Raw genomic sequence first — 23,838 nt, forward strand, 5'->3', positions numbered from 1 at the left:
CTGTTTCCAGACCCTTGATCATCTTGGTCACCCTCCTCTGCGCAACGTCCAGCTTGTCAGCATCCTCCTTCTTAAATTGTGGTGCCCAGAACTGGACAAAGTATTTCAGCTGTGGTCTGAGTAAGGCAGAACAGAGTGGGACTACCGGTATTACTTCCCTTGACCTGGACGCTAGACTTTTAGCTTTTTTTGCTGCTGCATCACACTGTGGACTCATGTTCAGCTTGTGGTCCACCAAGACCCCTAGATCCTTTTCACATGTGCTGCTAGTATGCCAGGTGTCCCCCCCCCCCGCCTTATATTTGTGCTTCTGGTTCTTCCTAAGGGCAGAACCTGACATTTGTACCTATTGACATTCCTTTTGTCAGCTTGCACCAGGTTCTCCACTTGGTTAAGGTCCCGATCCTGTGTTCTGCGAGAAGGATGACACCAATGGCCAAAGGGAATAGGTTCTACCTTCCCTGTAGGGCAGCTGTTGTCAACTTGGTTCCCTCCAAAGGTTTTCCGACTACACCTCCCCATCAGCTAGAAATAGGCCCTCCCCCTTTATTAGATTAATAAGTGAATATAAGCCTGGACCCTGAGGTGTTCAGCAAAAGCCCTTCGGTGCAGAATGCTCTTGTTAGGGAGATGTGTCTGGCACCACCTTTGCAAGTCTTTAGGTACCAGGCGAAGAAGCCCTTTCTGTTGAACAAAATCCTATCCATAGATAGGGAACATTTTTCAGGCCAAAGGCCACACCCCCTTTAAGGACCCATGCCTGTGAGGGCGGGGCCAGAGGCAAGAAGTGGGCGGAGCAACAGGTAGGATTCTGAGCTTTGTACATGGCTGCGTTCCAGCCAGGGAAAACTCAGCAAATTTCTGCACACACACATATATCCAGGCAAGCAAGAGGCACCCTTACCAGCTAGTTAGATGAAAACCATTGAAGGCGGTGTGGAGCAGAGCTGGTGATGGGTGTCCCCGGGGACAAGAGTCCCACAGATCAGGCAGAGAGGGGTCAGTGTGCCCTACAAGCCCTTTGGGCCGTGAAAACAGGGGGGCCAGAGTGACCAGGGACTTCTCCGCTTTATGTTGGCTCCCACTATAGTTTTCAATCTTTACAGGCAACAGCCCAGTTTAACATGGGCAGGGGCCAGGGGGAGTATTGTCATGCTTGATGTCAGGGGTGGCATGGCCAGATCCAGTGACACTTATGTAACCAAAACTCCACACCGGCCTTTCCCAGGTACATGGTGCCCTCGGGGTGTGCTGGACTAAAACTCCCACTCCTGTGCTGGCTACGAGTAATGGGATTTGTAGGCCGAAACATCCGGAGAGCAGTGCTAGCTGGGGAATGAACCGAACTTTCCCATCAATGGTCTATTGTGCCTGGATAGCTCAGTTGGCGAGTGTGGGGCACTGACAATGTTTCAGGTTCGATCCCCGTATGGGACAGCTGTATATTCAAATATATGAAAGGATGTCATATGGAGGAGGGAGAAAGATTGTTTTCTGCTGCTCCAGAGAAGCGGACACGGAGCAATGGATTCAAACTACAAGAAAGAAGATTCCACCTAAACATTAGGAAGAACTTCCTGACAGTAAGAGTTGTTCGGCAGTGGAATTTGCTACCAAGGAGTGTGGTGGAGTCTCCTTCTTTGGAGGTCTTTAAGCAGAGGCTTGACAGCCATCTGTCAGGAATGCTTTGATGGTGTTTCCTGCTTGGCAGGGGGTTGGACTGGATGGCCCTTGTGGTCTCTTCCAACTCTATGATTCTATGATATTCCTGCACTGCGGGAGGGTTGGACTAGATGCCCCTTGGGGTCCCTTTCCAAATCTACAGTTCTATGAAGTCCTGGAATGATGCGATATCCCTGAAGTGGTAGCTTTTACATATTGGGGGGGAGGGGAATCCAAATCTTTACCAAATTAGCAGGAAGTGCAGAATGGTTACTTTGTAAACATAGCTGCCTTGTACCAAGCCAAACCACTCGTCTGCCTAACTCAGTATTACCTACACAGACTGGCAGTGGCTCTCCAGAATTTCAGACAAGGTGACACCCCCAGCCCCACCTGGAGACACCAGAGACCCCCACCTGGCTGGCACCTCCTGCATGCAAGGCAGTTGCTCTGCTGGGAGAGCCATGGCCCCCCCTTCACAGTGTTCCTCTGCAGAACCACTAAAACGTAATGAATGGAAGCAGACAGAAATCAGGAGCAAAAGGGATCCTTTAATGGATGAAAGGGGGGTGGGGAGGAGACACATGGATGAGAGCCTCCAGAAAGGGATAATGGAACAAAGGATATTCCCCAAGATTTATTAGACAATACTGCGTCTTATATATATATATTTATACTATACCACCAGGAAAAATAAAAAAAACAAACAGGCCCTTTCGAAACTCTCCCAGTCTGGAGGGAATCTAGTTCCTTTCTTCCAGGCACTGCATTTTCTCCTCTGGCACAGAATAAATACAATACGTGTCCGTGAAGCATTAAAAAAAAGCTCTCCGCCGAAAGCAGTTTTCGAAAGGCTCATCCAGTCGGTGGCTTCCTGCGCTCCCAGTTTGGCATCTGTTGTGACAGGAAGGGGGCTGTTTCCAGGGAAAGGGATGATTCGCACCAGGGACCCAGCTGGAATCGCCTTAGCACCGCTTTCTCACCCAGCCTGAACCGAGACCTCCACCATGGCTGGAACGCATTGGGTGGGGATCCAGGGATCCACAAGACCTGGATGAGCTTTCCTTTCATCTCTTTTTCTCCGCACATTCTCAGGAGCTCGTGATAATGACACACATGTGCGCTCCCCTCTCCAGGCTCACACACACACACGCTTTCTTTCCAGCCAATCTAGGGATTACTGATTCTTCGCGGGGAATACGGCTTTGCATTTCTGCCACATGCTCGCTCTGGAGACAAATCCCATGAGCAAAACCCCTACAAAAGAATCTTGTACAAAACAGCATTTCTGCAAGAATAGCCAAAAGGTGTTTCCTCCCACCCTGCATCCCCCTATATATATATTTATCTATACTGCATATAAAGACCTCCCTCAGACGACGGGCTTCATCTAAGAGGCAAAAAGGGTGAAATGAATACCAGGTTCTTTGTACAATTGTATAAAGAAGGGGGGGAAGGAGCCCTCCTCCCTCACCCCCCCCAAAAAGCTGCTCTGCAACCTTCATGTGCTAGAAGTTAGGATACATCACACGACCCTAGCAGCAGATTAATAAATAAGGATTAAATAGTCTATTTTACAAACCCACAGAGAACAGTTGAGTTAAAAAACAAAAAACCCACAATATCCCGGGAATGCTGGTGACCTCTTGAAAGGGGATCATTTCGACAAGATCCAGAGGGGCTTTGCGTAGGAAGTCTTCCCTGCCAGCCTCAATGTTCCTGATTTCGATCTCGGCCACCAGCATTCAAAAGCTGGCATTGCCGCAAGACTGGAAGGCAGCGGCAAGCTTGGTATTTTAACCAGAAAAGAAAAGAAGTCTGCGTCGAGAGCCGCATGGCACCGTGAAAGCATTTGGGATCCACCCCCCGCAAAGGGGCTGGGCCTAACGAACCAGAGCGGCTTATTAACCTCATAGCTTTTATTAAGCAAACTCAACATAACCAACCACACAGTGGCAAGTGACAGGTCAGCTGCTTCCCAGCTGCAAGACGCCCAGGCGACGTTTGGCTCTCTCATTCCTTAAAAAATGGGTCCATTTGGATATTGACACAGTAGAGCAAAGGGAGAGGGAGGAGGGAGAAAGGGAGAAAGGGAGAAAGAGAGAGAGAGAGAGAGAGGGAGGGAGAGTCCGGCTTGGATAGCATTTCCTTGAGGGCTGCTTCCTTATGTGACGTATTCCTTGGCTTGTGGTTCCGAGTCGGGTTTCGGTTGCCTAGTAACTGTTTTCGTGGCCTGCCAAAATGTAGAGATTGCTGTGGGCCGTTGGGTTGTTGGTCGGCCTGCTCTCCAGCACCACCACCCTGTGAGGGGAAGGAGGAACGAGCAACTGTAAGCGGGCACCCTGGGGCCTTGTTCCCTGGCACCACAGCCTCTCCCAGCCTGGCACCCTCCAGGTGTTGGGGCAACAACTCCCACTGCCCCCAGCCACCGTGGGCGCCGGGAGCTGTAATGCAACCTCGGACTTAATAATAATAATAATAATAATAATAATAACAACAACACGCTACAAGGGGGCATCTTGCTGGATGCATCCCATGTCATGGGAAAAGGCAAATCTTTTAAGATCGGAAATCTAAATGTAAGATTCAAACTGCAAGAAAGAAGATTCCACCTAAACATTAGGAAGAACTTCCTGACAGTAAGAGCTGTTCGGCAGTGGAATTTGCTACCAAGGAGTGTGGTGGAGTCTCCTTCTTTGGAGGTCTTTAAGCAGAGGCTTGACAGCCGTATGTCAAGAATGCTTTGATGGTGTTTCCTGCTTGGCAGGGGGTTGGACTGGATGGCCCTTGTGGTCTCTTCCAACTCTAGGATTCTAAGATTTGTACTGTACAGTGTGTCAAAATCAGGACAACGGACACCCCCGGTACTTTTTTGGTATGAGAGGTTACCAGATTCCAGCTGGCAGCTATGGGGCGTGAGCTGAACGGCTATGAAGCAGCCTGACCACCCTGAAACATATGAAGTATTGGAAGTGGGATTGCGGATATAGCCCCCTGACACCGTCCTGGTGTTTTGAACTATTTATTTTGTATTTTTAATCTTTGATCCTGTATTTTTTATCTTGCGAACCACCCTGAGATCTTCTGTGGTATGTGGGTGGCATGTGAATTTAATAAATAATGTGGGCATAGACAGAGAAGATTGGGTGTTAAGGTGAGAAAATTCAGAAGCACAGCTCTGCAGGGGGAGGCTGCATGGGGACAATCCAGGAGGAAACCCCCACCCCCACCACGCCCCTATGAGAGAACCGAGAGTCGGCTTGGCTCTTTCTCAGCTCACCTGTCGGAGCCCAACAAGCGGAACACCCGAGTTTCGTCTGAGATCTCCTGGGTTACCTGCAAAAGGGGGAGAGAGAGGGACACTAGAGCCAGCTAAGACTGCAGAGGAGGGTTGATTCAAATAGTCCAGTCGCTGTTAACAAAATGCACAGCAAGTTAGTTCAGAAGCAACCTTTGCAGCTTACTGAACCATGGGTTCAATGTTGCTGGGCTCCAACTCCCACCACTCCTGACTTCTGGGCCAAGCCGGATGGGGTCAAGGGAGCTGGAGTCCGAGACCATCCAGGTTCTGCAATCTCTGGTTCAAGCCACCTGGGAATGGATGTCAGGCTCCGGCACTCTTTCCTCGCCTCTGCCCAGGAATCTGCTGGCACAGAGAAGTGGCTTTGAACCTCGCTGGAACAGAGTGCAACAGCACTCAGCGCTAAAGGCCAAAACAGAAATCTATCCATATACATTATTCTTGCATTGCTATCTGTTATATCTTAAATTTAATTTGTACGACAGTGTAGTGGCCCAAGGGCAGGATTCTCATGCGAGCTGGGAAGCCCTAATTCAAATCTCACTTCAACCACAGACTTATTGTGGCCTTAGGCAAGCTGTTATTATCCTGGCCTGCCTTACAGGGTCATTGTTAGGCTTATGACTGAGATAATGTGTGCATATCACAATTTCCCACTCTCCAAATGTGCTAAATAGGAATGCTTATGGGTTGCTATCCTGGGGGGAGGTTGGCAGAGCATCTCTTTCCATTCAAAACATCCCAGGTTCGATCCCTGACAGCCTCTCTGGGTAGGGCTGGGGACGACCCCTGCCTAAAACCCAGGCAGACCGCTGCAAGACAGTGTCAACAATATTGAGCTGGGCGGACCAATGGCCTGACTCAACACAAAGACAGCAAACAATGCCCCTGGGAAGGTGTTACGCCACTGGACAATGGTCCCTCCCATAATGAAGTGAGAACCATGAGCACGTTGTTTGTGGCATTATGGCAAGCCTTACATGAGAGTTAGTGGGCAGTGGTACTGGTAAAACAATATAAACCAACCAACCGTAGGTAGTAGTAATAATAAAATACCTTACATCATCAAGATAAACTTCACAACAACTTCGTATAGTGCGTTTGTACAACTTCGTACACTTTTATTTGGGGGTTCAACTCAACAATTTCCCTGATTCTGTTATTATCTCCATGGTGGTGGGAATGACCAAGGCCTGTTAGTGACTTCATAGCTGTGATTTGATCTGGGGGCTACAAACCTGACTGCCGATGCCCCTCAACCCTTAAGTCTTGAAAAGGTAAGGAGCCATCTCACACCAGGTCAGGCCAATTGCCCTTCTGCTCTGACTGTCCCTTGCTCTGCAGGATCTTGGCCACAGAAGGCTCTTTCCCCCTCACCTGGCACCCAACATTCTTCTAACCGAACGTGGGCCAACTATGATCCTTCCCTAGGCCAGAGCAGTGAGGGCTCCCCTCCCCTCTCTGGCTTTCCCTGAGAAAAAGTGTTCCTCTCTCCGCAGAGCGACAAAGTTCCTTCCACGTAGAGCAGCAAGGCTAGGAAAACAACCCCCCCCCCAACCCAATACTTACTTCGTCAGACTTAAAGCTTTTCCCTTGCATCCCGTGCTTCCAGAAGGCCAGAACGCTGTCTTGAAGGCACACTGCGGGAGAGATGCAATAAGGTAAGAAGAAGAGCTCTCCTGGATCAGGGCCCTGGGCCCATCTAGTCCAACATCCTGTTCTCATAGTGGCCAGCCAGATGTCTCAATGGGAAACCAGCAAGCAGGAGCTGAGCACAAAAGCAACACTGTCCTGTCCTCCTGTCCTGGTATTCAGAAGCATTGCTGCCTCCAAGTCTGCAGGCAGAGCACAGCCATCGTGGCTAAAAGCCGTGGGTGGCCCTCTCCAACATGAATTTGTCTAATCCTCTGAAAGCCATCCAAGTTGGTGGCCATCGCTGCCTCACGACACAAGGCAAGGCCGACAAATCAGGGCTGTTTTACGGGGTGGTCTTGCTGAGCATGGGGAGACCTACTTGCTCTCCCCACATGCTGAGTGAGAATTCCATTAAATGGTGGGAAAGGAGTCCAGAGATACGTCTTGGAGACAGCTGGTCTTTGGCAATGCCCTGCAAACCAGGAAGGGTCTGCGAAGGCCTCACCCAATTGTCGCCCCTTGATTTTTCAATGCCAGCACAGAGCCCTGGCTGTAACCCTGGCTAGAGAACTTTGTCTGCAGCGTCCACCACAAGCCTCCAAGGTCAGTGGGTCATGGCAACAGACGGGCTGCCCCCCTCAACTCCCACCAGCCTCCAGTCAATGAGTGACACTGATCGCACACTCTGAGTGCCCAGGAGCCCCACAGAAGGCCATCAGGAGGAACATTCCCACCACAATGATGGCTGGTTCTCACCAAGGAAAGCTCCCAGGCATTTGAGGAATGTTTTTACAGGCTTTTCTTCCAGCCGCTTCCTGTCTTGTGACTCTGAGCCTATGGGGTTGCCTGCGATCTACCGCAGGAATTTGGGACCTCAGTCCCAGGGGCCAAATGCGGCCCTCCAGGCATCTCTACCTGGCCCTCAAGACTTTCTCCAGGCCACACATTCTCACCGGCCACAGCTCGGCACCCTCCTTGAGGATTTTTGCCTGGCTAGAATGCATCCTTGAACTCTGACAAGACTTCTGCTGGAGGACAAAGAGGGAATTCGCATTTGTTTCCCCGCCTGCTTTTGTACCTGGCCCCGCCCATTGTTGGCATTTGGCTCCTGGAATGTTGCCCAGAAGGGAATGTGGCCCTTGGGTTGAAAAGGGACCCCCACCTCTGAGTTAACATACAGCACGCACTTTGGACACAATAAATGATGGCGAAGGCGGTCTCTGCTCACCTACAGATTCAATGCAGAAATCAAAGCTTAGTTCGGAGGCAAGCTTCTTGCTCGACTTCAGTTTCCCATGCAGATTCACAATTTTCACAAATCCTTAAAAGAGAGAAATCAGGATTGCTGGGTCAGCTCAGAGGCCGCCCCAACAAATATATGGAAGCGGGAAGAGCCAGGGCCCACGGCAGCAGCCCACTCGACCCACAATACATGCAACGGCTGCTGCTGGAGAACCACAGCGACAGAGTGCAAAATCACCACCACCACCACCACCATAATACAGGAATGTTAATAAACGATGTGTTTTGAGGAACTGATCTATATAGGGTTTTAATGTGTAATTCTACTGCTGCTTTAAAGTGATTTTTACCTTAAATGCTGCTTTCAGGCTGCCTGGTTCAAAAATATTTGTAACTGTTTTATTCTGCTTATTATTGTGTTTTATTGTGTTTATTCTGTTTTTATCCCCCTCCTCTTTTTCTATTGCTTATCTGCCTCAAAGCTCAATTTTTTATTTTACAAAAAGCAAGCTCTAACTCCTGCTACCGTACTTACTGTCCAAGCAGACAAGAACTGTGTCCCTCTCCAGCTGGGTGACATGGATAGCATCGAGCTGTTGGCAACCTGGATGGAGGGGAGAAGAAGAGAGCAACCATTTGCATCTGGCCCACCAACGCAACTCTTGAGTGAGCCAGTGTGGTGTAGTGGTTAAAAGCGGTAGACTCGTAATCTGGGGAACTGGGTTCGCGGATGCAGCTGCTGGGTGACCTTGGGCTAGTCACACTTCTCTGAAGTCTCTCAGCCCCACTCACCTCACAGAGTGTTTGTTGTGGGGGAGGAAGGGAAAGGAGAATGTTAGCCGCTTTGAGACTCTCAGGGTCGCTTAGGGTAGTGATAAAGCAGGATATCAAATCCAAACTCTTCCTCTTCTTCTTCTTCCTCAAACCCCCGAATCTTCTCTATCCGCTCTCGCCAGGTCATGCTATAATGTCACCTCTTCTGCTGCCCTTCCCCCCCCAAAAGAGCCCTCCTCTGAGAAGAACCTGGCCCCTTCAACCTCTTGCATCTCCCCACTTTTGCTGTAAGTCACTCATCTTGTCTCTTACAGTAAACTGAACTCAGGTCTGCCGGAGTCTCACCTGGCCCAGTTTCTGTAAACCACGAAGAAGCGGAGTTCAGGTTGATCGTCTCAAACTGGACGACCTGGTTGGGTTCGACTCCCTTGCTTATTGCCACGCACACCATGGGGTACTCCTGCTCTGGGATCACCAGCATTTCGAATACGTTCAAGGGGGTCGGCAGCGGGAAATCAAAGTGCTGGAAGGGGCAGGGGGAAAGAAACAACCAGTCCACCAAAATGAAAGTAAAGAGGAGACTGAACAGCAACCGGCCTGTTCTGAGATTTGGCTTCTTACGGAGTGGACATCTAAATCATTTTCAACATTTAGATCTCACCCTGTAAACAATGACCCACAGGACAAGCCTCAACAGCATTTTCTTTTTAAAGTACCGTATTTTTCTGTGTATAAGACGATGAATTTTGCTATATAAAAAATAGGCAAAAATTGGGTGTTGTCTTATACATGGATAGTGAATGCAGAGGGGGGAACGTGTAATGAATGGCAGCAGGAAGCAGGAGATTGACAGTGGCAATTGGGCGGGTGATTGGTGGCTGTGGCAAGGCCTGCTGGCAATTGGCTGTGTCTGTGGCAATTGGGCAGGTGATTGGCGGCTGCGGCAAGTAGGCAGTTGGTGTCGGTGAGCGGGCAGACAATTGGCGGCTGTGGCGAGGTGTGCGATTGGCAGTGGTGGGCAGGCGGGTGAGCGACTGGCGGAAGTAACCTCCTCCACACCTCCAAAAAGCTAAACAACTTAATTTCTTAATTTTGGGTTAGAAAAAATTGGGGTCGTCTTATACACGGAAAAATACAGTAAATTAAGATCACTATAGAATCAGAATTGCAGAGTTGGGAGAGAGCCAAAGGGTCATCTAGTCCAGAGTTTCCCAAACCTGGGTCTCCAGGCTACAATTCCCATCATCCCTGACCAATGGTCCTGCTAGCTAGGGATGATGGGAGTTGTAGTCCCAAAACGGCTGGAGACCAAAGTTTGGGAAACCCTGATCTAGTCCAACCCCCCCCCTTGCAATGCAAATGAACAAAAGCAACATCACAATAAAAATATACAGGTATAGAAGACTCAGGATCACTTTCAAAAGGCTCTCCTGAAAAGGCAGCCCTTCATCTGCTACTCTAAACGCTGGAGATGGAGACAGTGTGAGGATGAGCTCCAGGGAGGGCCTTGGTATCCCACAGCACAGGGGTCAATGGTGAAAAGTCCTCCCTGCCCCTCAAGTCTTGGCTGCCCCTTTAAATCTGTCTTTTGTGGCTCTGTTGATAAGCATCAACACCCTGAACCAAGCACAGAGATTAACTAACAGCGGATGCCACTCCCACTCCAGATCTGAAACGGCCTAATGTCTTGCACGAAAGCCCTTAAGTTCCACCCCCAGCGGACACATTCCCATGAAACACCACCACGAAGTCGCGCAAAAACAGCCTCACGCACCTTTATTAACATGAACTTCTGCATGGGTTCATACCACTGAAGCAAAACGATCCCCAGCTGCAATGCTCCACAGAGGTATTTGTGGCCTGTATAGGGATTTCTCACTAGAGAGGAAGAAAACAATAGCAGAGGAAGAACCCCAAAGGGTTAGGGCAGAGTCGGTTCCAGATGTGGGAGAGCTGAGAGCAGAACTCACTTGGCCGGCTCTGCTCTGACAGGCCAGCTCCATCACGCTGACCCCCCACCCCACCCCACCCCAATCTTCTGTCTACTACTTGGTATCAAAACACATCTATGTTGCCTTGGGTTCCGTGATGGAAGGAAGGTGGGATATAAGCAGGTAACAAAACTTTGGAGGGAGGGAGGAGCAGCGATGCCCCGGCAGAGAAGGTCCAAGCAGGTCTACAAAGCTGGGAGAGGGTTGTCTCCAGAAGCTCAAGCGGAAGACTTACCTATACAGCATTTATGGCACCCTTTTGTATCCGGGATCTTTGTCGTTAAGGCAAACTTCCTGAAATGAGAGACAAAGTGTTAATGGTTTGTTGGTTTAACTAGGACCATCTCTTATGTCACTTTTGTATTCAGCCCACTGAATATAAACGGGAACGTAGACAGAGCAAAACCAATTTGACTGTTGCCCAAGCTTGCAAAATGGGCCCAAAATAGACACTCCATGGATAGAGGCAGTCTACCTCTGCCTAGCAGCCGGGGGAGCATACAAGAAGGAAGTGGGTAGTCCTTGGAGGACCTTCCAAAAGCATGGGCCCTCACCCAGCAGGGTTCTCCTTATGAAACCCACCTCCCCCCACAAATCAGACCTCCATGTTTTATCTGACTTCTTATCTACAAGGATAAGAACAGCCTGGCTGCTGGATCAGGCCTTGGGCCTATTGAGTCCAGTCTCCTGCTACCCACAGTGGCCAACCAGATGCCTCTGGAGATAAGCGCAATGGCATTCTTCCTCAGCGCCTGGTGTCTAGCAATATACTTGCCTCTTGACAGTGGAGGTGGAACACAGTTATCATGGGAAGCGGTGATTGATAGCCCTCATTACTGCCTAATCCCCTTCCCACTTTCTGCACCCCATGCAAGATTTTATATCCTGTTCTTTATCAGGGCGTTTCACATTTTGTATCAGAGCATCCCCTAAAAGTTGGTGGCCATCCAACCTCTGCTTAAAAACTTCTAAGAAATGAGGTTTCTTTGGATAAGGTGCCAAAGTTGTCAGAAGAAGATTTTTTCATGTCCAGGTAGGCTCACGGGGTAACAACACGCCCAAACCACAATGTTGGGCATTTTGGGGACGGATTCAACTGAATACTTGCACTAGTGGGGGCCAGTGCAACAACTCCTGCTGGTGTAGCAGGGCTTGCTCACATCGCTGCACATTGCCTGGGGTGCGTGTGGCTTTCTGGGAAACGCCCAGGGCAGCACCGAGGGGGAGGAAAGGGGTGACCACTTCACCAGGCAAGCCAAAACCCTTGCGCTGATGGAACAACTCTTAGAATGCAATACTGAATTCTGCCCCAAGTTTTTCTGTGTCTTGAAACTGCAGTTTTACTTGACTTTTAAAAATGATTTACTTCATAGTGGAAAACACACGCACACCTAACCATTCCAAGAGCTTACAATCTGTGTTGTCTTTAAAAAAACAACAAGGGAAGGAGTATGGTGCTCTCCAGACATTGATGCACTACAGCTCCCATCATCCTTGACCACTCCCCATGCTGGCTGGGACTGATGGGAGTTGTAGTCCCAACAGCTTCTAGAAGGCATTATGTCAGGTAGTCCTGAAACTGGGTTCAAGAGGTAAGAGAGTGCTAGCTTACCTGGGCAATATTCTGTCGGGGAACCGATGGGTCTGAATATGAGCAGCAAGGCCTGTTTTTTTGGCTTGTTCAAACAAAGCTATTAGGTTATGAGAGTAGAGCTGGAATGTTCTCCCTGTAACAGAAACATGGCCTGTCTCAAAACTCTGGCACATTATAACAATAATGCAAATACTGAATAAAAACAAAGAATACAGAGTGGGAAAAGGTTACCTTCTAAAAAGGACAGCCCCAAAATATCCAGAGAGGTCCAAGCAAATTGCAGAGAGCAAAACAGAAAGAAACAAATTAAAAATGACTTCCGTGGCATTACCGTAAGCCAAACTAAATTCAGCACACCAAAGGAAAGATTTCCTAAGAGAATATCCTATTCCCCTGCAACCCCCCATTTAAGCTTTGCGGTGCATTTCTTTAGCAACTGACATACCTGAGAGTGACATTAAGGTATTGTTGATCACGTAGAGCCAGGTGCATCTCCGCGGAAACAGCTAGAAAAAGGAGCAGAAGAGATTCCCATGGGTGAAAAACTGGGGAGGCATTAAAGGAAGCATGGAAGGCAGTCTCTGGCAACTCAGGTTCCCAGGTTTAATTTTTCTGGTCCCTTCCAGCTCTATGATTCTATGTTTACTCAGAAGTTAGGTCCCGCTGTGATGAATGGGGTGTATACCCAGATAAGTATGCATTGGATCATGATGTTACTATTAAGCTTTCAAGAGTAACACTCGATTTTAATCTGTTTTATTTTAATATATACATAGCTTATATAACCTCTCTCTATCCCTCCCACTTTCAGGCTGACTCACAGACCACAGGAATTTACAGTCGGAAGGAGACACTTGGAGGCCACAAAGTCCACCTCAGAGGAGGCTCCCTAATGCAGGATGCAACCTCAGCCTCCCTTACGGAGGGCTGCCTGACCTCTCTTTAAATGCCTCCAGTATGGGGGGAGCTCATCACCTCCCGAGATGATATTGAATAACTAAAAACAATGAGAACCAACACGTCGGAACCACATATATTAAAAAACAGCAGAAACAACAAAAGCAGGGCAGCAGCACAGAATAAAAACTCTTTTAGGCAGTATCTTAAAAGGATGGCCTGGGGAAATTAAATGAGTAATTTAGAGACTACAACTCCCATCAGCATGGCATGGTGCTGGCTGCAGGTGACGAGAGCTGTAGTCCATCTGAAGGGCAACAGGCTGGGGGAAGGCTGACCTTAAGTCATAGGGCTGCAGATACTAGCTGGGGAAACTGGGGAGCCTGAGAAGCTCCGATGGCTGGTTCCACATTTTTCTCAGGATGAGGAGCCTGTGTCCCTCCAGGTATTGCTGGACTCCAACTCCCATCTGCCCCAAGCAGTGTGGCCAACACCCAGGGATGATGGGAGTTGGAGTCCAGTAGCACCTGGAGGCCACAGGTTTTCCACTGCTGTCTTAAGATGATGGAGCTTAGAGCAGGGAAGATTAGAGAGTCCTTTCCTCCACCCACAATGGCTGTCCAGCCCTCCTGCCCCGGAGTAGGCACACCTAGTGTCAGAGGTTGTTGCGGCTACTCTAGAGTAACGACTCTCCACCTGCTTGTCTTTTAACAGTCTTTATTGGTGCACTCTATTTACAGTGTAGAGAGGTGTTGGAAACATGTCTGCTCATTCCGATCCAGAATCCGGCACTGCCCCCCCCCCCGGCGTGACTTCCCCCAACATAAGAGTCTCGGGACAATGAATCTCCTCCCCTTTTTCCTCCTCCGTAATTCCGGAACCGGGGGAAAGGGTCTACGCTCCGTGCTTTCCCTTTCCCCCCCCTTCCATCTCTCTCTCTTCCCTCCTATGTAGCCGGGGCTCTCCCATGCTGTCAGAGCCCGGGCACTCTCCCTCCGCTTCCTGACTAGCCCCTTCAGAGCCTGCGCTTCCATCGCTACTTGGGGAGGAGCTACTCCTGATGCAAGGGGGAGGTTCTCTATACTGTCTTCCCCTTACACCTATGCTCCCATCCTGAAAGGGGGCTTTGCCCATCTCCCTGGCCTCTGCCTCCCAGAGGGATCCTGCTGACCCTGAGCAATTTCTCCCCTACCTGTTCCATGGTGGCTTCGTGGAGCTCGTTGAGGTTCAGAGTGTAGATGCCTTCTTCCGTGCCAAAGATGATATACTGATCTAGAACATGGCGGAGGGGAAACTGACTTAGCCCCTTCGGAAACGCTACTGGGGTGGGGTGTGAATTCCTTCCCGGCTCAAAAACGGCAAGTCATCCTCACCTTTAGTGTCCGGGTGTATCCAGGATGTGGCGCAGTTGATCTTCAAAGGGCAGCCGTCAAACACTTTGGAGAAGCAGGCTCCCATCTGGAACGGCAAAAAGGAAAAAACCCCACGGGGTGTCGTCATTGGCGTAAATGCACCACACAAGTTTCTAGTTCCTCTGACCATTAGAAAACACAAAGAAACAAAGCAGATGAGGGGCCAATGGCCAATGGATGTCTCGGAGGCCAGAGAAATGACCGGTTGCGCCGGGATAGGGTTTTCAAGGCCACACAAGGATCTTCGCTTCTTTCTCCTGCAAATTGGATTATTAAGTGGAGGCAGTGACACCGTAAGGCCCTGGGGAGCCCACCCAGCCCCACTGTCCTGTTCAAGATGGGGGAAAGGCAGCTGCCCTACATCAACACCACTGTAACGTGACGGCTCCTGGCCCATGACAGCATGCACACTGGAAAGCCAGCTCACATGCAAGCATGAACAGGAAGCTGAAGCAATGAAGTCCCAGAGGCTGAAACAGCGGAGGGCGCAGGCAAGGGGGCGGCCTGAGGGGCCCCCTGCAGTGGTGCGGAGACCCCAGTATATGCCCCAGTATGCCAGGTGCTGCTGCTGACCCTCGGCACAGATGTTTTTGCAAACCCTGATCTTCATTAGAAGAAACAGAGATGGGAGCCTGGCTAACGTTAAGGAGCTGCAGAGGCGAGAATTCGTCTTTGTCTGGGCCCTTCCTCTCAGGGCTAAAGCAAAGCTAGAAACGGCACAACATGCAGAGCGGTTTCAACAAGTGCCGTGTCAGCTCCTCGTCCACAATCAAAAAGGTTTCTTACCAGCACCTTTGGAGTCGGTGGGAGGCCGTTGATTGCTGGCTTCTGTGGATGGGGGAAGAAAAGATTATCAGAAACCACCGTTGGAAGGCAAACACTGCTCCTTGGGAGCAACACCTCAAAAGGACAGGGGTGAAAATCAAATCCAATCTGACATATTATGCGGTTGCTTCGTAAAAAGTGGTGTGCAACTTTCTGTTGTCAAGCTTGGATCAGGCTACCTTGTCCTTGTTACCTGTACATTAACCACCGTAATAATAATAATAATAATAATAATAATAATAATAATAATTTATTATTTATACCCCGCCCATCTGGCTGGGTTTCCCCAGCCACTCTGGGCGGCTTCCAACAGAAAAATACAATACAATAATGGATTAAACATTAAAAGCCTCCCTTGTGGGTACAGGCAGTATACAAATTTAATAAATAATAATAATAATACATTCTGGTACACATGACCACTCTTGGTACAGGATCATCATCAACATTACCAATATTAATTAACTTTCCAAAGCCCTGAATAAGAGCAGTTCTTGGGTACAGATTGATGGAGCCAGGCAATAACGAGCAGCTACAAGGAGGCCATGCAAGGGAGTCGAGTGCAAAACTACCCACCAGATATTCCCGCTTGTCCTTTTTCCGTGGCAGCTGTGGCACGGAGCCCAAGCCGTCAGAGTTCTCCTCCGCAAGCTTTGGCACAGTGTCCCCGTTGCCTAAAGAAGCAAAAATTTAAGTTGCTGCTTCATTCATACTATTTTTAGAATACAGATGCCTTTATATACTTGCTAATGATATAATATAACACGGGATATGGGTGGCGCTGTGGGTTAAACCACTGAGGCTAGGGCTTGCTGATCAGAAGGTCGGCAGTTCGAATCCCCGCAACGGGGTGCCAACCTAGCAGTTTGAAAGCACGTCAAAGTGCAAGTAAATAAATAGGTATCGCTCGGGCGGGAAGGTGAACGGCGTTTCCGTGCGCTGCTCTGGTTCGCCAGAAGCGGCTTAGTCATGCTGGCCACATGACTTGGAAGCTGTACGCCGGCTCCCTCGGCCAATAAAGCAGATGAGCGCCACAACCCCAGAGTCGTCTGCGACTGGACCTAATGGTCAGGGGTACCTTTACCTTTAATAATATAATATGACATGCTATACTGGTGACACTTAGCCTATTTTTTAGTTGCTGGCTTGTTAGAAGCTTTTTATAGTTTGTAATTGTTTTACTGGTGATTTGTTAATAACATTATATTATTTACGCTGTAATTGTGATGTTCCATTACGTTATTGTTATTTATTGTTTGTAAGCCGCTTTGGGATTCATTTGAATGGAATGCGGCAGAGAAATACTGTAAATCAGTAAATCAAATCAAGCCTTTAATATATGTGACAATGCCCTATGATCTTCCTTTGTATCCTCTCACTTGCTTTTCTTATCAAAATGTCTACGTGGTTATTCTGCTATTGTTGTTTTATTGTTACACACATACCGTATTTACCCGAATCTAATGCTCACCATTTTTGGCCAAATTATGTTGCGGAAATCAAAGTCCGCATTAGATTCAATGGCACATCTACATTCACCGGCAAATCCTTTTTTGGGCTTCAAGGTTCTGATAATTGAGGTGAGCATTAGGTCCGATGGCGCACTAGACTAGAGTAAATACGATACATGCATTGCCTAAAATGTATAAAAACTATGATATAGGAATCAGCTCATCGTTAATTTGCAGCCAGATAATACTAATACTAATTTATTATTTATACCCCGCCCATCTGGTTGGGCTTCCCCAGCCACTCTGGGTGGCCTCCAACCAAATACAGCAGTACCTCGACTTACGAAGACGATCCGTTCCGCGGCTGTCTTCGTGAGTCAAGGTTTTCGGATGTCGAAACGTGCGGATGGCGCACGCGCGAACTGCGGTTCTGTGCATGCGCCGACCGCGTGCGCCGCTCTGCGCAGGCGCAGAATGCGCACGCGGCGAAAAGACTTCCGGGGTTTTCGACTTTGACAGTCGAAACCTTTGGAAGTCGAAACCTTCGGAAACTGCCAGTGGAGGTGGCCTCTAATATTTTCCCCACAGTCCCAGGTATCTTGTGGGGCGGCTGCGATGACCGGGGTGCTCAGCTGCTTAGTGCATTCTGCACACAGGCCAAAGCGGCAGGGCAGATGGCCCTCCCAGGACGAGGATACTCACCCAAGTCGCTGTACCTGGTGGTGAGCAAACCAGGACTGCTGACGCTGCTGGTCATCCCAATGGGGGAGGGCTCCGCCTGAGGCCCACACACCGGGATGCTCTGTCTCCGGTGAGAGGGTGGGGCTTGGCCGTGAGGGTCGGGGCAATACTTGATCGTCTGGGACTTCTCATCGTCGACGAGGCCTTCCTCTTGGTAGATACTGAGCCTGGGCTAGAGCAAGAAGACACAGAGAGCGAAACAGATCGATGGGTCGATTTCAGGACATTCATGCAGTGCTTGATTGTTAAATCAACCAACCAATTAAAGTAATTTCCAAAAAAGATAAAGCACCAACATAGATCAGGAAGACAAATTAAAAGTAATGTATTTTTTTTCTTTCATTTAAATTTTAAACCTTGATTTACATTTTAAACCATAAATAAGAATAAAAATGTGCACCAAAGTAATAATTTTAAAATGACAATAGATGATAAACAGATTAAAGCTTGCCGCCAGCTTTCTAAACATCAGGCTTCTCTACACACGAATGTTCTCAGCAGGCGGTATCAAGAGGCAATGAGTTCCACAGTGTAGGTGCCGCCACACAAAAAAGGCTGAGTTCTTAGAAACGCAGAATGTGTGTTACGTTAACAGCACCGGTTCTGCCAATGGAGGATGCTGTTGAGTATGGAGGTAGCAGCTGCTTTGCAATGTGATGTACAGTGGTGCCTCGCTAGACGAATTTAATTCGTTCCACGGGTCTATTCTTATAACGAAAAATTCGTCTAGCGAATCCCATAGGAATGCATTGAATTTTTTTTTTGCCCATAGGAACACATTAATTGAATTTCAATGCATTCCTATGGGAAACCGCGATTCGCTAGACGAATTTTTCGTAAAATGAATTCGTCTAGCGAGGCAACCTCTGCTAGAAAAATCCTTTCTTTAAGTGGAAATTTCGTCTTACAGGGCGTTCGTTAAGCGAGGCACCACTGTACTCGCGCACCCCTTCCTCAATAGCTGGCCTGGAAGAAATGCCACACGCAGCAAAGCTCGGCCTCTCCTCTTGCCCCCTGCTGCCGCCCTCTTTTGCCCCATGTTCAGTCCACTCCACGCACACACTTTCAGCATTCCAGCCTGGAGGCACACGTCAAGTGGCTGCGGCGTTCGCTCACCTTTGGAGGTAGTGGAGGCGGTCCTCCCCTTTTCAGCGTTGATCTAAAAAGAAGAAACAAGAAGAAAAGCCAACAGAAATGGTATTCCTTCCCACCTAGCTTTGATGTGCACACAGGTTTTCAAAAGGAAGGTTAGCCGGCTGACAAAGCTGTCGTTTTATTTTTCCAAAACCAAAGCCTCTCGTTGCAGAAAGTCACTTTTAAAAGGAGGGATGTTAGTGAAGACCACGGAAAACCAGCAGGGATAAAACACATGGTGGAAGACAACCCTTCTTGGTGGGGTTCCTCCCCCCCCCGTCAATATTTGACGCATACCAGAAAATGTTTCACTTCTGCAGGGCCCTGAAAATGGGAGCAGCCTCTCAAATCCCTCTGGGATTTCTCAGATGCACACCTTGACTGCCCAACAAGGCTCTCTCTGTGTGTTCTGGTAGCTATCCCTACATCTTCTGGGAGCAAACTGCAGAGTTTAACTATGTGCAGTGTGAAGGACTTTTCTGTTGTTGTCTGCCCTGAAACTTCCAAAATCCAGCTTCAATGGGGAAGATGTGCTTGACTTATACAGGTTGCCTGATCTTAGTTTTTCTTTAGCACAGGTAGCCCTACAGACACCTGGGGCTAAGGTATGGTGATGAGATCAGGACTGTGACTGTCTGTCCCACACCTCTTCCCTCTCAGCCTGCCAAATCCGAATATGGGCGTCCAGTCATAGGCCGCCCCCACTGGCAGAGCTTCATGCTCCGGCACCGGGGGCGGGGCTGGCGCGCGTTCCGAGGGTGTGACGCGCTGCCCGTAGGGGCGTGGCGTGCGTTCTGGGGGCGTGGCACCCAGCGTGGGCGGGGAGGCAGCCGCCATGGCGCCCTCGGGATTGCGCTACGTGGGGCGGAGCGCCCCATCGCCCCACCCTTCCTATGCCCCTGGCCGCCCCACAAACCCTGTGATCTGCAAACTCACACAATTCTGATCTCTTTACCACATGTGGTTTGAAAACTCTGCACAGGATTGAACTGTGATTAGCATAATGCAAAGTTTCGGGGGGGGGGGGGTTAAGCACAGAAAAAGCACACCTTCCAATTACTCCAGCCATGCCAGCCATGCCATTCTTCGATTTTTCATAATTATTCTGCCAGATGGCAATTAAAAATAAAAGCCATCGGAAGAAGAACATATTTTTGGTGGGACAATGTGTTAATAGCTTTGCAGATGGCGTCATGAATTTTGCAAAGCGAGCTACTCTTTTTGAAAGGATTGCTCATGGAAACCGAATGAGCGCTGCACCGGCATCGCATTGCAGGTGGGAAGCGAGAGAAGCCCTGAGAAGCTTCCTGTCCAAAGCGCTCCCTTCTGTGCGTGGAGGCAGAAAAGCCATCATGTTTTCTGGAACCCTCTTCCCTCAGAAGTGAAGCAAGTCCAAATGTTGTTATATTTTCAATGTTTACTGAAAGCTCTCCTTTCTTCCCTAGTCCTTCCCAAATCAGTACGTTTTACTTCTGCAGATTTTTTAAAAATGGTGTTTGGTTTTTATGTTGTTTTATGATCTGCATTGTGTGTTATTGCTCTACAGCAGAAGGTTGGACTGGATGGCCCTTGGGGTCCCTCTCAACTCTACAATTCAATGATTCTGCCTGCTTTAAACATCTCAGGTACTCTCTGAATGCAGAGCAGTTTAGAAAGGCTAGGCTGAAACGAAAGACAGAGTTTCCCAGCCCACTCAGAGAGAAGCACCAGCTCCTTTAGGGTCTCCTAGGATCACCGAGACATTGTTAGAAAAAGCCAACTCTGTTAGGTAGCAAAGGAGAGAGAAAGAGAAAGAGGAAAGTCAAATGTCAAGAAAGAAATCACTCACTCCTCAGCATCTTCGTGGCCGTCGCCAAATTTGGTAAGAAGCCCCCTAGATAAAACGTTGATAAAATTATTTTATTTTATTTTAAAAAATTAAATTTAGACTGGGGTAGTAGGGCTGAAGAGCACCTGTGGCTTAGACTCCAGGATTGTGATCTGTAGAGCAGCTACGTGGGGGAAATCAATCTAAGGAGGAGACCCCAGAAGCTTATGAAATTCTGTACAAAACCACTAACATTTATGACAAACATAGTTCTGGTTACAGGTAGGTAGCCGTGTTGGTCTGGGTCGAAGTAAAATAAAAAAATTCCTTCAGTAGCACCTTAAAGACAACTAAGTTTTTATTTTGGTATGAGCTTTCGTGTGCATGCACACAAAAGCTCATAACAAAATAGAAACTTAGTTGGTCTTTAAGGTGCTACTGAAGGAATTTTTTTAATTTATGACAAAGGACTTCTTCACACACCTGATCAAAGCAATTCTTGAAAGAACTCTGCAAGGCAGGCCAGCATCACTATCCCCCACGCTGCAGATTGGGGGCTGGGGGCTGAGGGCAGAAGCTGAGAGGGAGCAGCATGCCCAGGGCAACTTCACAGGTCTGGCGCCGACAGCAAAGTCCTGGGTGGCACCTTGCTGGCTTCAGCATCATGTGACAACTGCTCCCTAATCCCGCCTGACTTTCTTTAGCCTGACTGAGCAGTTGTTTCTCAAACTTGGCTGTTGTTGGACTATCATCATCCCTGACCACCGGGCCCTGCTAGCTAGGGATGATGGGAGTTGTAGTCCAACAACAGCCGGGAACCCAGGTTTGAGAAACACCGATTTAAAGAATGAAAATGCTACCGTAATCCATAGCTGCACCTGTCAAGGCTGGTGGTGGCAGAAGGGTGGGGTGGGGAAAACGACACCCCTGCAAAACGAAGACCCAGTGTGCATGGGATCCTGCTCCCAGAACGTAAGAAGGGTCTGCTGGATCAGGCCATCTTGTCCAGCATCCTCTTCTCACAGTGGCCGGCCAGATGCCTGTGGGAAGCTACAAGCAGGAGCCAGAGCACAGCTGCCATGGCTAGTAGCCATTGATGGGCTCCTCCTTCAGGAACTTGCCTAATCCTCTGAAAGCCATCCGGGTTGGTGGCCATCACTGCCTCCTTCCATAACTCCCTGTGTTAAACTCCCTTCTAAGTGTCTAGTGTTATGAGAGAAAGAGAAAGAAAAGCTTTTCTCCATCTGCTTTCTCCCTGCCATTGGATGGGAGGAGGGAGACAACCTGTGGCAATTAGGCAATCTTAGTTACGAAGGCGAGCTCAAGGAAGTGGCAGAGCTTGGCTGTCAAAAGCCCCAAGGGGAAGGGAGATAAGTTACAATCTGGCCGTCCTATCTCGAAGAGTCACAGATTCTGTGTGGCTGAGCAGGTAGGTCACGAGAGGCCTGGAGGGCGGCAGCACGAGAACAGGCCTTTTCTGCAGTGGCTCCCTGTTTGGGGAATGCTCTTCCCTGGCTGGTGCCTTCATTAGACACCTTTAAGCGCCAGGCGAAAACCTTCTTCTTCAACCAGGCCTGATTTAATAGTCCCTGCCCTTTTAAATGTGTTTATTAGTTTTTCAAAATTAATTATTATTATTTATTATTTACTTTGTGGTTTTATTCTGTATTTTAAAGTATTTTTACGCTGTGGAACCACCCTGAGATCTTTGGATGAAGGGCGGTATACAAAATTAATTATTATTCCTAATAGATCAGCTTACAGGGGAAAGATGGTTGCAAGAGGAGTTAAGAGTCTGGTTTCTACCTCTGCGCCTCACCCCTTGAAAAATAAAGTTTACAAGGGCAGTGCCTGTTACGGCAGAGAGAGGGGAGCATCTGTTGAAGAATCAGCATGTTGCTGCAGTTCTGCATTTCCCAGAGAGCTCAGGGTTCAGCCTTAACATTGAGAGAAATGAACAGGCCTTTCCCCCCAGGCTGGGTGGACTGGCAATTATCTCTCATTTTAACCTGCCACCCCGAGCTCCTTAAGAGAAAGCCCCGAGTCAGCGTGGTGCAGTGATTTAGAGCGCCAGGCTGGGAGCAAAGAGTCCAGGGTTCAAATCTTCACTCGGCAATGAAGCTCACTGGGTGTGAGCTTGGCCCAGTTGCTGCCTCTCAGCTGAGCCTACCTCAAGGGGCGGTTGTGAGGGTAAAATAAAATAAAATAAAATAAAATAAAATAAATAATGGGGAGCTAGAGAACCATGTTTGTCACCATAAGCTCCCTGGAGGAAAGGTGAGATATAAATGTAATAATAGCAACAGAGGAAGCCTGGATAGCTCAGCTGGCTAGAGCATGGTGCTGATAATGCCAAGGTTGCAGGTTCGATCCCCGTATGGGACAGCTGCATATTCTTGCATTGCAGGGGGTTGGACTAGATGATCCTCCGGGTCCCTTCCAACTCTACAAACAACAACAATAATGCAATAGATAACCCCTACATGCTACTAGGCCCCCACTGCTGGGAGGAGAGAAACACAGGAAGCTGCCTTACCCTGAGTCAGACTGTTGGTCCGCCTATCCCGGCACGGTCTACACTGGCTGGCAGCGCCTCTCCAGGGCTTCAGGCAGCGGACAATCCCAGGCCTGCCTGGAGATGCTGCCGTGGGCTGACCCCGGGGCTTCCTGAAAGCGGATCCAATGCTCTGCCACTGAGCAATAGAGGCAGCCCCGGCGCTTCCATTAAGGCGAACTAGGCCACGGCCTAGGGCGCCAAAATGGAGGGCGCGCTAACCAGGCCGCCCACCGCCGCTGCTGCCTCAGGCCGTTATCCGGAGGCGCGCAGGGAGCGCGGGCCTGGGGCCGCCTCCTCTGAACAGCTGAAAGGCGGAAGAGGCGGCCCCAGGCTCGCGCTCCCGGCGAGAAGTTCCAGAGGTGCGCGGGGAGCGGCAGAGAAGCGGCAGCGGCAGAAGGGCGAGCTGGGCCCGCCAGCCAGCATGATCAGCAGGGTCTTGCAGGCTGCAGCGGAGCAGAGAGCGGGAGGAGGCAGCCCCACCCCCAGGCTCGCGCTCCCTGCGATCCCCGCGCGCCTCCGGAGCTTCGTGCAGGGAGCGGCAGCCTGGGGCCGCCTCAACTGAACAGCTGAGAGGCGCGGCAAGGCGGCCCCAAGCTCACGCTCTGGGCACGAAGCTCCAGAGGCGCGCAGGGGGAGCGTGAGCCTGGGACCACCTCGCTGCACCTCTCAACTGTTCAGTTGAGGCGGCCTCAGCCTCCCACTCCCCACGCAAAACTCCGCAGGCGCGCTGGCACCGCGCCTGTAGCTCTAGCACCGCGCCTGTAGAGGGAAGAACCGACATCGCCTCCTCCTGAAGCAACCCTGCCCACCGGCCT

General features: G+C 49.5%; 1 protein-coding gene across 3 annotated transcripts in view; it reads right to left on the reverse strand.

Moving 5' to 3' along the window:
• Positions 1-2,195: 2,195 nt before the first annotated feature.
• The window catches only part of MAP4K5 (mitogen-activated protein kinase kinase kinase kinase 5), a 110,688-nt gene continuing 89,045 nt past the window's right edge, over positions 2,196-23,838 (reverse strand). For 2 of the 3 annotated variants that reach the window (XM_060270433.1, XM_035098217.2), the window contains exons 17-33: positions 20,488-20,532; positions 18,642-18,684; positions 17,487-17,697; positions 15,910-16,007; positions 15,295-15,336; positions 14,470-14,554; positions 14,289-14,368; positions 12,645-12,705; positions 12,218-12,332; positions 10,841-10,899; positions 10,389-10,492; positions 8,960-9,137; positions 8,376-8,444; positions 7,827-7,919; positions 6,533-6,603; positions 4,943-4,998; positions 2,196-3,963 (exon numbers count right to left, since the gene is read on the reverse strand). In XM_060270433.1, coding sequence (XP_060126416.1) covers positions 3,876-3,963; positions 4,943-4,998; positions 6,533-6,603; positions 7,827-7,919; positions 8,376-8,444; positions 8,960-9,137; positions 10,389-10,492; positions 10,841-10,899; positions 12,218-12,332; positions 12,645-12,705; positions 14,289-14,368; positions 14,470-14,554; positions 15,295-15,336; positions 15,910-16,007; positions 17,487-17,697; positions 18,642-18,684; positions 20,488-20,532 — 1,498 coding nt within the window. In that variant the 3' untranslated portion in view covers positions 2,196-3,875. The remainder of the gene's footprint in view (positions 3,964-4,942; positions 4,999-6,532; positions 6,604-7,826; positions 7,920-8,375; positions 8,445-8,959; positions 9,138-10,388; positions 10,493-10,840; positions 10,900-12,217; positions 12,333-12,644; positions 12,706-14,288; positions 14,369-14,469; positions 14,555-15,294; positions 15,337-15,909; positions 16,008-17,486; positions 17,698-18,641; positions 18,685-20,487; positions 20,533-23,838) is intronic. The other variant, XM_060270470.1, reaches the window with a different exon arrangement.

Source organism: Zootoca vivipara, chromosome 1 (assembly GCF_963506605.1).
Source record: "Zootoca vivipara chromosome 1, rZooViv1.1, whole genome shotgun sequence".
NCBI lineage: Eukaryota > Metazoa > Chordata > Lepidosauria > Squamata > Lacertidae > Zootoca > Zootoca vivipara.